This window comes from Petaurus breviceps, unplaced genomic scaffold (genome assembly GCF_028583685.1).
Source record: "Petaurus breviceps papuanus isolate PSGF00001 unplaced genomic scaffold, PetGlider_PUasm1.0 91133, whole genome shotgun sequence".
In the NCBI taxonomy this organism is placed as follows: domain Eukaryota; kingdom Metazoa; phylum Chordata; class Mammalia; order Diprotodontia; family Petauridae; genus Petaurus; species Petaurus breviceps.
The window spans coordinates 83,854,681-83,867,925 of record NW_027187419.1 but is presented as its reverse complement, the minus strand read 5'-3'; the positions used below and the strand labels follow the sequence as shown (position 1 = coordinate 83,867,925).

Below are 13,245 nucleotides of genomic sequence, written 5' to 3'. Positions count from 1 at the left end.
ATAGTCTTAGAGGGTTGCCTTGAGGACTTAGAGGTAAGTGACTTGTACAGGGTCACAGAGTATATAGCAGAGGCATACTATCAACTCAAAGCCAGATTTTTCTGACTTTGAGATTAGCTCACTACTCACTAAATATTTTGTCTCTTTTACAAAATTCACAAAGAGTATGATGAACCATCTTGGAGTTTCATGAAGATTGAATAGTTTTTGATGAATGTATTCATACACATAGACATTCTGTGTATAACAGCACATTCAACTTTTTGATTATATTTAAACTTTCAAGTTTACTAGAATTTAGCAGAAATCACTTGTCACCTCAAAGATGATAGTAATTTCTTGGAGCATCTTACCCAATAATAATGACTTGGAAACAATTGGAAGCTTGTTCTTGATAAAGGCATATTAAATGTTTTAGTTAATAAATAGAGCGCTTGACTTGAATATCTGAAAACCTAAGTTCAAATCCTGCCTGAAACCCTTTCTAGCTATGTGACCATAGGCAAATCATTTAATAACAACATGCCTCAGTTTCCTAATCTGTAAAATGACATGGTTAGACTCTGGTTTCTGGGTCCCTTCAGGTTTTAAATAAATATATGCTCCTAGTTAAGTTAAAGATTATACATTTTTCCTACAATTTTTGCCTGAGGGTGAAAATAGAAGAAATCAGCAGTTGGCAAAAAAAGTAAAATGTTTAGCTATAGAGAGTAGAAGCAACTAATGAAAAATTGTAGATTTATTTTGACTTTTACTGTCTACTTAATTGACCTCATCCTTTCCCCACAGGCAGCAGTATTGATTTTTATAGCATCAAAATGTATCCATCACTTTTACAAGTGCAAAGTCATTTTTATGTATGTTAAACAGAGATCAAATATGTCAAAACAAGTTGGATGTTCTATTTATTTATCTTAGGCAAGCTCTGATGATTGTAGACCGTTCACAGATAGATTGCACCTTAAGTTCTATTGTAGCAAGTGCTATAATAACAGCTCGCATTTACACAGCACTTTGGCACAGTTATCATTCCCATGATGCAAAGTAGTAAAGATGTTCTGAGAGATTAGGTGATTTCCCTGTGGTCACACAGTAGGAAAGGACATAAACAGAAGCATTTATTAAGTACCTACTATGTGCCAAGAACTCAGCTAAGTACTTTACATGTATTATCTCATTTGAGTCTTACAACAACCCTATTTTACAGTTGTGGAAACTGAGATAGTTAAGTGACTTACCCAGGATCACATAGCTAGTAAGTGTCTGAGGTCAGGCTAACTGCTTTCAAGTAGTGACCGTTGGACTTATGATTTCCAACTCCAAGTCTAATGCTCTTTTCACCAGTATATACTGCATATTAAAATGGGTAACAGTAGTGTATGATTTTTAGAAATTCTATGTCTCATTTTTAGTGTTTTTTGGGGTAGTAGAGATTTTGTCTTTGGAATGTTTTCTGTCATATAGTGATGGAAGTGTTTTTTTAACCGAATTTCATAACTATCTCATAAGGTTGTTGTGAGAATTGAACAGAAAATACATAGGTGAAATTTCTGTGAGCTACCATGTAATACAATGTGGGCAATAGTTCTTATTATCAGCCTTTTTTTCAACTGACATGTCTATATGGTTACTGACAAAAATGACATATACAGAAAGTTTGTGAAAAGACATCTGGCATTGCATTGTGGATTTAAACTTTGAGATTAAGACTTTGAACTTTGAGATTAAGATTAAATATTATTCAGTGTCATCCCAATGAAATTACTAAAAAATTTATTTTACTGAGTTAGAAAAAAATGATAAAGTTCATTTGGAAGAACAAAGAGTCAGGAACTTCAAAGAAGCCAGGGAAAGAAGATGTAAAGGAAGTACATTCAGCAGTATCAGACCTTAAACTATATTATAAGATGAGAGCATTGTTGAATTAAAAAAAGAATAATTTTGATTATTTTAAATAAAAAATTTCTTGAATAAATAAAACTTATGTAGCCAAGAATAGAAGGAATGCCAAAAATTGGGGAAAAAACTTTCATGGACAATCTGTTAGGTAGGATGTGATTGTGTTGGAATATTGCTGTGATAAAGGAAATGATGAGCTCGTTGATTTAGAAAAAACAGAGAAAAACTTGCACTTACAAAGGAAGAAGCTTTTGACTTTCAGAGAAACAGATCAGAGAAGGAAATAAGCATAGTACAGTCTTACATGTATGATTGTATATATGTGTGTATCTATCTGTCTGTCTATCTATCATCTATCTATCTATCTCTCTATCTCTCTATCTATCTATCTATCTATCTATCTATCTATCTATCTATCTATCTATCTCCATGCTTACTTGTAGCCTTCTTTAAGGTGGTGGAGGGAGGTAGGGGAAAAAATAAAGTAAAAAGTATAGAACAGAGAACAAATGAAAACCAACAATGAAGCAAAGAAAAGCTGGGCAGCTTTGAAAACAATGTGTAGTATTTATTATATAAATTTTCTTGAAATGCAAATTTATTGTTTTATATTGAGTTCTCTTTTATGGTCTATTGTGTACATGATATAATTTTCCTTTTCTCTTTTTATATTTAAGTTTAAAATAAAAAAGTTACCCAAAACACCTAAATGTAAAGAGGAATATACTCCTCAAAAATTTGACTGATTCATTCTTTTTTCTTTGACTTTGTTACAAAATAGCTCTTATTTTTTCTTGCACTAATTCCTTTTAAAAGTGAGCAGGCATGAACCACAAATAATTCCTAGGTAAGTAATGTAATGGTATGTTTGGTCTTTACTTCTATTTTGTCTTTAGCTAGTTTTGCATATTTAAACATTATAAACTATATAATACTTTTTTTTAGGTCCTTAAGGTAACTTAAAAAAAAGATTTCAAAATTTTTGAAATTTGTTGACCTTTTTATTATTACACTACCATATCAGCAAACATTTTTGAAGAAAAAAATTGAGTTTTCATTAATAGTGATAGTGAAAACTAAATGAAACAAACATTGTCTCTTTACAAAGAGTACCCTGCTAGGTAATAGGAGTGTGGCTGAAGTCATATTAGTAATTGAAATTGCCAAGGAAGATAGTCTATATAGAGAAGAGGGGAAAGGACAGAATCTCGGGGACAAGGATCTAAGAAGTAAGGAGGTAAGGTTTTAGGAGGCATCTGCATGTAAAGGATAGTTAACACTATGGGAATTGAGTGAGATTATCACAGGAGACAACAGAAAGAGACTGAAAACAGAAGTTTGGAGAATGATTAGAAAAAGGAGCCAGTGAAGAAGATAGAAAAATACTTGTTAGAGAGAGGAAGCTGAGGGAAAGAAAAAGATCCAGTAGGAAAGAGTGGGAAATAGTGCCCAGTGCTGAAAACACAGACAAGAGAAGGAGGTTTGAAAAAGGCCATTAGATTTGGTGATAAAGAGACAGCAGAATGAAATAATGGGTTAAGATTAAGTTTTTTTAAAGAAGAGAATGAATTTTATTACATTATAGATTTAGAACTGAACAGAACCTTAAAATATCATTTTACTGAAGCTTCTCATTTTATAGATAATGAAATAGACCTAGGAAGGCTAAGTAACTCGCTGAAGGTTACCCAAATAGTATGTATTAGAGCAAGAATCTGAACCTGGATCCTCTAAGAGTTCCAAATTCAGGACTTCTAAGAAAAGTAGTCTTAAAAAAAGGACACGAAAGATATGTGTGATGGGAGGATAACTGCAGGAACAAGGTCCTAATGAAGGGTGGGAGGAAAAAGGGTCAAGAGATCAATACACAAATGCAGGAACTTGCTTCAGCTTAGAGTAGGGATACTTTTTTCTGAGACAGGAATAGAGAATAGTAGGGTGATATCAAGAATTTTTGAGGACTGGAAGAGGGAAATTGGAATTTTTATTGGGTAACCTCAGTCATCTCAAGGAAGTAGAAGGCTAAATTATCTCTCCTTAGTAAGAGAGTTAGTGCTAATGGGTGGGCTTGAAAAGGGAAGAAAAATTTTACAAAGTAATAATGAAAAATTGCAAATGAAAGGTTTGGGTTTGTTTTTGTGCTTTTTCTTGTAATGGATGGTTAGCTGTTTTATTATCATATTCCATTAATCCTGAATCCATTTCCAAGACAGAAAGGAGGTAAACTTGAGGTCAAGGCAATCTGTGATTTTATCTGTGTATGTCAGTAAAAGTAGCCTGTATTAAAATATTCCTTCTTAGGAGATACCTTTTGATGCTTCTGTATCTTCAATGGTGATTTATGAAAGCTTTCAGGTTACTAAATTCTATACTAGAACAGAACATTAATTATTGTTCTACTTGGCCCAGAGGGTGGAATTAGGAGTAATAGGAAAAGTTATAAGGAAAACTTTATGAAAGGTTTAATGTAAGGAAAAACTACCTAAAAGCTTCTTAGAGTTATCCAACAATGAAATGAAAGGTGGTGGATTCCTCTTCATCAGAGATCCTCACGCACAAGAGGATGACTGATTGTCAGGCATATCCTAGAGGGTACTGTGACATAGTGGAAAGAACACTGGTTTTGTAAGTTAAAGGACCAGGGTTCAAATACCAATTCTATTACCTACTACCTGAGTGATTAAGCATGTAACCTCTTTGGGCCTCAGATCCCCATCAGGAAAATGAATGGCTTGGTCCAGATAGTCACTAATGTCTCTTCAAACTCCAAATCTGTAATTTTATGATCTTTTCTTAAGCAAGCTACTTAGCCTCTTTGGACCTCAATTTCCTCATATGTGAAGTCTGTACCAGATGATCTTTGAGGCCCCTTACAGCTCTAAATGTATGATCCTATGAAATCTCATAACCTTCTTCAGGAGAAGGACTAATAAATTTCTGCCATCATATCCTTATTAACTAGTGAAGGTCCTAGAATTTCTTTAAGTGAATTTGTTAAGTTGTTTTTCAATTGTGTCTGACTCTTCATGACTGCATTTAGGGTTTTCTTGGCAAAGATACTGGAGTGGTTTGCCATTTCCTTCTCCAGCTTATTTTACAGATTAGGAACTGAGGCAAACAGGATTCAGTGACTTGCTCAGGGTCACACAGCTAGTAAGTGTTTGAGGCCAGATTTGAACTCAGAAATGAGTCATCCTGATTTCTGGCCAGGCACTCTAGCCAACTAGCTGCTTTAAGTGAACAAATGTATTTATTCCATCAAATTCTGATTTGTTATGTAAAATGAAAAAGTATCACTATAGAATTATATTAATGCAATTGATACTTGATGATTATATGGTTTCTTAAAATAAGGGACACAGGAAAGAGATTTATTTCACTTAGTTTCCAAACTTCCATTTTTGTTATTTTGTTGAAGATATAGAAATACACTTTTGATTGATTCATTTTTTTTCTAATATGCTTAGGAAATTATTATATATTTTTAATGTTGGGAAAGACATTAGAGATGATCTAATCTTACCATCTTATCTTACAGATAAGGAAACTAATGTCCAATTATCATTAGATAACTACCCAAAGACTTAGGTTCCCTAACTCCCAACCCAAGGGTCTTATGTACAATGATTAGGACATTTTCCATATGCTTGAGGATATTTTTATCTTTGTGTGTTTGAGAAGGGGGTGCGGAGTAGCATTATTTTATTTTTTCCTAAATTATATAAAAGCATCATTTCTTACTTTGAGCAGGATTTAAGACCAGCTATTTTCCACCTTAATTAATATAGTGCTCATTTTACGTATCCTCAGATTGAGATATACACTGGCATGAATTGAGAATGAGAGACACATTTTTCTACTTATTTTCAAAGGAAAACATAGCTCACTCTAGAGTAAATGTGGGGAGAATAAATCTGAATTACATGTAACATTCTTAAATGTTGCCACCATATTCTTAAAAGTAAAATTGAAAATCATTTCTTTGTAAAAGACACATTGGGAAAAAAGAGTTGGTTGGTCCCTTAATTTTCTTTTATTCCTCTGAAACTAGATCGCAAAAACAGAGCAGACTTCAAAAATATCTAAAGATCAAAGGCTAATAAAAGAACATAAGAAAGTGTGGTGGCAAGAGTACAAAAGGCTCCATGAAATCAGGTAAGAAGTGACAAAATCTCAAATGTTCAAACTCATACAATGATTTTATGATTTAATTCTATTTTTTTTTTTTTTTGCTTTTTTTTTTGGAGGGGGAAGGTAGGGCAATTGGGGTTAAGTGACTTGCCCATGGTCACATGGCTAGTTTTTGTGTTAAATGTCTGAGGTTGAATTTGAACTCAGGTCCTCTTGACTCCAGAGCAAGTGCTCTATTCACTGTGCCACCTAGCTACCCCATATTATTCAATTCTTGATTAGCGTTAAATATTCATATATGCTGATGTCCCAAAACTTTCTGTTTTATTTAGCCTGTTACAATTAAGTTTTAAAGTTGCAACATAAATGAGTGCCTAAAAGTTCTGTCTCTGTCATTTCTTCAACTTAGTTTTGAGATTCAATAGAGATAAATATAATTTTTATAGCTGTTTTAAAAAAAGATCATCCCTTCAATATTCATAGTAATCTATTTAACATCTTCATTTGTTCTCCATTTGTTGCCATGTATGTCCACATAGTTTAAGCATTATCCCATTAAATTACTTGAATTTTATCATCACTAGGGAAACTGAGAAAGAACAAAAGACAAATGCTGTACTCTACTTATTCTTTGGAAAATGAAAGTTCTTTACCAGAGAGAGACAAATAATAGAAAGGGTTAAGAATGTTTACCCCCTCAAACTCACATAAATGTTTTTAAAATATCAAATTTTTATTAAACATGCACTTCATTAATATTGTATGAACATTTGTGGGAGAATAGAACTTTTATTGTAGTAAGCTCTTTTATTGTGCATATCCAGATTTAAATTTCCAAATACTATCAACTTTACTTTGAACTTAAATTTTAACACCCTGTTGGGAAAGATTCCCTTACTCTGTCAAGTAATTGCTAAATGTGGAATATGCAGTTCAAATTTCAGTAGGTTATTATTTTTAACTTATTTAAAAACAAAATATATATTGACCTTTTCCATATACTCCTTCATCAAAAAAAATCTTTAAATCCAACCAAATCAGTACCAAATTGTGCTCTACTATTTCCATTCTCCTCACTCCAAGAAAAAGTTCCATTATGCAAATGGAAAGTTTGAACCCATTGGAAAATTTTTATGAGGTTCTGTTTAACCTGAAACATGATAAAAAAGGAAAGTCATTTGGCAACCTTAATTACAGTGTTCAATGATGCTAACTCAAATATAAAAGAGGACACTAGGGAGGAATTTTTAAGTTTGATATTCTACTCCCTCTCTTAATATCTATATTAAATTGTTCTTGAGCTTGATGGAAATTATATGAACATATCATTATAGAGAATAACACTTTAAGTGTAGAGTGACACATAGATGATTAAATGGAAGTGAGGAAATGATCAAATGATAAATAGTCAAAATGTGTTTAAGCTTATGACTAGAACTAAAATGAGAACAAAAGGGAGGACAGGTAATTTCCTGTGTTATTCTAAAACTTGGCCTAATTTCAATAAATATTTGTTGAAATTTAAAAGTAACCATGAACAAGATGACAGATAATACAACAAATGGACAGTTATTGGGAGGGGCGGGATTGACCATAGGGACAAGAAGAAGAAGCATTTATTCAGACCGTACCAGGGGCAAGGTCCTGTGTTGGACAATGGAGATAGAAAGCTGATGGAACTGACCCTTCCTTCAAGGACCTTTCACTCAGATCTGAAATTCCCCAAGCTAAGGCAAGTGTGGTTAAACGTGAGGGCATAGGGGCAGGTGGGAGACAGGATTAGGATGGCTAGCATTGTTTCTATGAGAAACAAGTCAGCACCGATTATAGGAATTGAACAGGGCTAGGCAGAATTTAGGGTCAGATGGCAACGAAATGGCATAACTGCAATGAGTCAGGTTAGCACAGGTTATGAGAACAAGAGGGGGCTTGGGAGGATTCTGCTACACTGTCGCTATTCAGTTATGTGCGCCCTGTACCTAAGACAACTCGCTACCTCTTACCTGACCGCACTTCATCTTGCCTTTGGCACTCATTCCCAAACAGACTAGGTAAAGCTCAGAAAACGCCCAATGTAAATTAGTGGTGCAAAATCAAATCTGATGAACAGCCTCTCATCACTGATCTTTTCCTGCTGCTTACTATGTAGGGGGATCTCTTGAACGTAGTTTACTGAATCACTCCTACATGAACTCTCTCCCGGAAAATGCATCACCAGAATGACAGCTGCGTACTTGCCCTGACGCGTATTGTCCCGGTTACTTTCTCCGCCGAACACATTTCTTAAATTCTAGTTCCCTCACTCACTCTCTATTCATACTCTTTCCGAGGTCCAAGCTTCTATGCTGCACATTGACTCTTGGACAGTTACTGAATTGTACTGTACCAACTCAGGAACTTGAGTCTCTTTGTGTTCGTCTTACTACACAACTCTCAGGCCAGTCTCCAAAATAACAAACACCAGACCTGGAAACTACTTTCATATTCTCCTAAGTAAGTCCTGAGAGTCTCGGTTGGTGTATGTTCCTGCAGTTCTGGGTGCCCACCGGTTCTTTTCTTAGCTTCTCATGACACCGTCCCTCTCCAAGGCTCATCTTCCCTTGCTTTTCCCTTGGTGATATGCCTGATGAGCCTTAGCAAGAGACCAATCAATAAACTGCTACTAGGGAAAGGTGCTCAGCCTCCCTAATTGTTTTAAGGTCCAGCACTTTCTCTCACTACTTCTTGTTCTTGCTCTTTGGTGCTGTTCTTCCCACAGAGAACTGAATCCTGTTGAGGGCCAGCCCAGTCTTTCCTTTTCTGCTCAGTGAAGGACGTCTTTTCACACTCTGGTCTTCAGTTTCAGAAGTGACTTTCTTGTGCCTCTCCTCAGGCTTGTGTGGTTAGGGATCTTTTCTTTCCCACCCCACACCTGATTTTGGGAACTAGCATCTCCTCCAGGCAACCTTGGCATTTAACTTGTTACTTGAAATTCAACATTGTTAAGAAACATCCTGAACCTGTTTGAATGGAAGAATCAGGAGCTGCACTTGTCCCATGTGCATCCTAGCAGTTTACACTTGATTTCATGTTGCAGAACTCTTGGAAGGTGCTGAGCTCTCTCTTTGTCTCTGTCTCTGTCTCTGTATCTCTGTCCCTCTGTCTCCCTCTCTGTCTCTATCTGACTCTGTCTCTGAACTTGTCTGTCCCTGACTCTGCCTCTGTCTCTGTCTCTGTCTCTCTCTTGGTAGTTCTCAGAGTAGACAACCTTCATCTCTTTACCTCCACCTTTCTATTTAGGACACTGTTGACTTGCTAATGAGGGGGGTGCCTAAGACTGGGTTTTACTAACTAGGAATCCACACTGAGTCCCTCCCTCTAACAAGCCCTTTCTCCTTACTGAAGGCAGTTTTCTTACTGATCCCTAGTCATGTGGCTTGGCATGATGAAGTCGACTCCCCATGGTGAAAGATGGGCATATTTGGATACAGCATGTACTTTCCTTTTGGCTTAGAATCAACAAAACAATGAGAAATAAAAATAAAACAACGAATAACAACACATGTCCTACTACAGGTGCACCTGTAACCTCTCTTTGACTTCTGCAGTCTCTAGACAATATGCTTGGAACTCTGGAGTTATAGGAAACACACAAGTCATCTTTCTGAGACCCCACACCCACACCCCTGTTAGCAGGCAAAGGAATGCAAATAACACAAGTAGTTCTCCATTTTGTGTTTTACTCACACTTCTAGGAGGGCCAGTGTTTTACTCAGGAATGAGGAACCTAGGACCTCTTTCAGTGCAGGGCATGGAACACAGGATCCATTGTGAACTGGAACTCATGAAGAACAGTACTTTTTCTAGTCTTGACTGGCCTGTTGCTGGCAGGGACTTGTGGCTGATTCTGACTTTACTTAGCTCATCATTGAGCAGGGTGAATGGACTCAGCAGGGAGCCCAACCATGAGCAATACTGCAATTCTACTCCAGCCTCTGTCTGACTCAGACCATTACTAAACAGCATCTTTTCTTGTAAGTGTGTCATGCCAGTTCCTGTGACATACTTGCAGGAGTCAAAACCCTGCTGCTTTGCACAACTTGGGATGGGGGGAAGGGAAGGAAGCAGACAGATCAAAGGGAGTGCTACACAAAATAAACATGGGGAAGGTATCTACTCCACCCCTCCAAGCCTGGTTCCTTCCCAGGTCATTGCTTAGATCTCTCATTGAGATAAGGTACAGTCAGCAGAAACAAGGCCAGTCAGTCAGTGGAGTGCCAGAGGCTCCCATATAAAAAGCGTTGACCTGGATTGGCCATGCCATAAAGATCTAGATCTCTATCTGACTTCTACTAGCCATTTCCTCTTCTGCCTCTCCACAATCTCCCCCAATCCCAGCTTCAACTATACTGGTGGACTAGATGACCACAGTTTTGTATTGAAAGAATTAGCCATGGCTTGCCCTATGGTACTAGCACTAGTACCTGTTACCTCCAGCTGTATGGACTATATCTTTGTTTAGTCCCTAGATTACCCACATAGTCCTTTTGGTCATATGTTGCTTTGATAATTTAGCCTATTGTCCAGTTATATGGGCCTGTCCTTCAGATATGTCAGGTTGGCAGAATCAGTATTGTAATTTATCACTCAACCCACTTTTTAGCATCTGTATCAAGACTACTTACCTTCTCCTAGTTCCAGATGGTTCTCAGATTCCTGAATTTTTTCAGGTGCCCCTAGAAACCCAGGCCTTATTAGAATCCCTAACCTTACTTCAGAATGCTGATATTTTCCCAGCCAAAGGCTATCTACTTGGTTGCAAAAGTGCACTATTGCATTATAAATACCAAGCAGCATTGTCCCCAAAGCACTACAGTATCACTGTTCTTCCCCTGGAATACAGCAGAGGAAATGACCACTGGGCTGCCAGAATTTAGAGAAGCAGGTGATATGACCTGCCCTAGAGGATTTTGTCACTCTAAGAAGCTAACAATGAATGTTTGAAATCCCCAGAATTCCTTCCCTAAACTTTACACTAATTCCCTCCCTCCCCCCTCCCCCCCCAGTGACAGAGAGAAGAGGAGCTGCCTTTATGACAGGCCATTTTTATTACTGGAATCCTGCTGCCATGCACAGTAGTACATTCTTCATGACCTAGGTCATCTTGTGCCTGGGTACTTTTTGCCCCAAACAGAGTATTAACAGCTCAGACAATGCTCAATTCAAAAAAGTGATATGAGATTATAACTTTGCAGCTATTCCTGAAGCTCTACACTCAAACAGACTCCACTTTGTATCTTAGAGTTTTCTCAATAGTGAATAATCTCTCTTGGTTTGTGTTTGTCTGCACTTAGAAGTCATCTTTAAAAATAGCTGATGTGAGTTGTTTTGACCTCTGCCTTGAGGGTTATTCATTTTCCTATTATAAGCAACTGAGACTCCCAAGGCTTACAGAGAATAAATTTATTACATAGCAAAGAATACAGAAAGGACCCATACTTAAACCCATAGATAGTTAAGAAAAGTTTCTTCCTGTGTAGACAGATTTTCTCTAAGATTTGGGGGAGCCATAGCTGGGTTGGAGACACTTCCCTCAAAACTTTTTTTTAAAAGAACTTAGTATTAACAGAATTATAGAATTTTAGAGTTAAGTACCCCAGGAGCCAATCAGTCTGATTCACAACCAAAGAGGAATTCTCACTATAACAAACTTGAGAAGGGGTGGTATCTCCAAACCAGCTGTGGCCCCCAAATGCTTAGAGAGAGTGGGTCTACCCAGAGGGAAACTTTTCTTAACCATCTGTGGGCTTGATAATGGGTGCTTTCTGTCTTCTTTGCTTTGTAGTAAATTTATACTCCTGTATGCCTTGGGAGTCTCTTCTAGACGACCTCTAATGAGAGGCATCTGCCTACTTCCTCCAAGGCAGTCCATTCTACTTTTGAGCAACTCAAATTGGTTAGGACATCTCACATCGAGTTTTCCTAAATCAAATATAAATTTACCTCTTGGTAACTTTCATCCATAGCTCTTTGTTCTGCCCTCTACAGTCAAACATGACAAATTTAATCTGTCCTTCACATAACAGCCCCTTGAACACTTAAAGACAGCTATCACATTCCCTCTTCTCCAGGCTAACCAATTTAATTTCCTTTGACTTATTTTCATATGCCATAAACCCAAGATTCTTCACTATCTTGGCTGTCCTTCTCTGGATGCTTCCCAGCTTAAGGTCTCTTCCTCAAATTATGATGCCCAGAATGAAACACAGTTATCCAGATGAGGTTTAACCATCAGTGTAGAGATGGCCTATCACTTTCTTATAACTGTAATAATATGATTATCATGGAAGTAAGAATATTATTCCTTCTATAATATTATTCTGAATAATAATGATGATAATAAAATAGAATTTTAAGATTTGCAAAGTGCTTTACAAATTTGTCTCATTTTATCCTCATAACAATCTTGGGAGGTAGATGCTATTATTATCCCCATTGTACAAATGAAGAAATGGAGGTTAAGTAACTTCTCCAGGGTTACATAGCTAGTTAAGTGTAAGAGGCTGGATTTGAATTCAGGTCTTCCTAACTCCAAGTCCTGTGCTCTATCCCACTGTACCATCTAGCTACATCTCAGTGGAGCCCCGAATTACATTGTTTTGGAGGGGTTGCTGCATCAGATGCTGACTCATATTAAGCTTACAGTCCCCTAAATCCTCAAATCCTTTTCAAACACACTGATATTTCACTATGCCTTTCTTATTCTGTACTAGGGACTAAATAGCCCACCTTCCTCGGGGATCTATCAAGTTATTCCAGCTTTGTAGTCCCCCCCCACCCACCCAGGTGGAGGCCCCCTTGAATAGGCAAAGAACATAAAGTTGACCTCCCCTGGACTTGCACAGTCCTCATGACTCACAGTAACAGTGAAGGACACTATGCATATCTTTGTGCCTCGGTTTTGGTCCCTCCTCTGGTCCTTGAGGCTAGGGTTTCCTACTTTGTTGATCTTTTCCTCCAAGTGCATGGTTGGTATAGACCATTAGTTCCCAACCTGGTTCAGGGATTCCCTTCAGAGACATTGCTTGGTAGCTGAAATTACCAGCACTGCTGCTTCCATTTCTAGTGGATCTGGGACCCTGGGTCAGGGAATAAAGGTTTGAGTCCTACCTTTGCCACTTATGGACTGTGTGACCTCACCTAAGTTACTCAACTTTTCAGACTTGGGTTTCCTCA

The 13,245-nt window shown here is 37.3% G+C and overlaps 1 protein-coding gene across 3 annotated transcripts in view; it reads left to right on the top strand.

Annotated features, from left to right (window-relative positions):
* The window catches only part of CCDC148 (coiled-coil domain containing 148), a 288,487-nt gene that overhangs the window by 92,136 nt on the left and 183,106 nt on the right, over positions 1-13,245 (top strand). For all 3 annotated transcript variants that reach the window (XM_069080750.1, XM_069080748.1, XM_069080749.1), the window contains one exon: positions 5,951-6,054. In XM_069080750.1, coding sequence (XP_068936851.1) covers positions 5,951-6,054 — 104 coding nt within the window. The remainder of the gene's footprint in view (positions 1-5,950; positions 6,055-13,245) is intronic.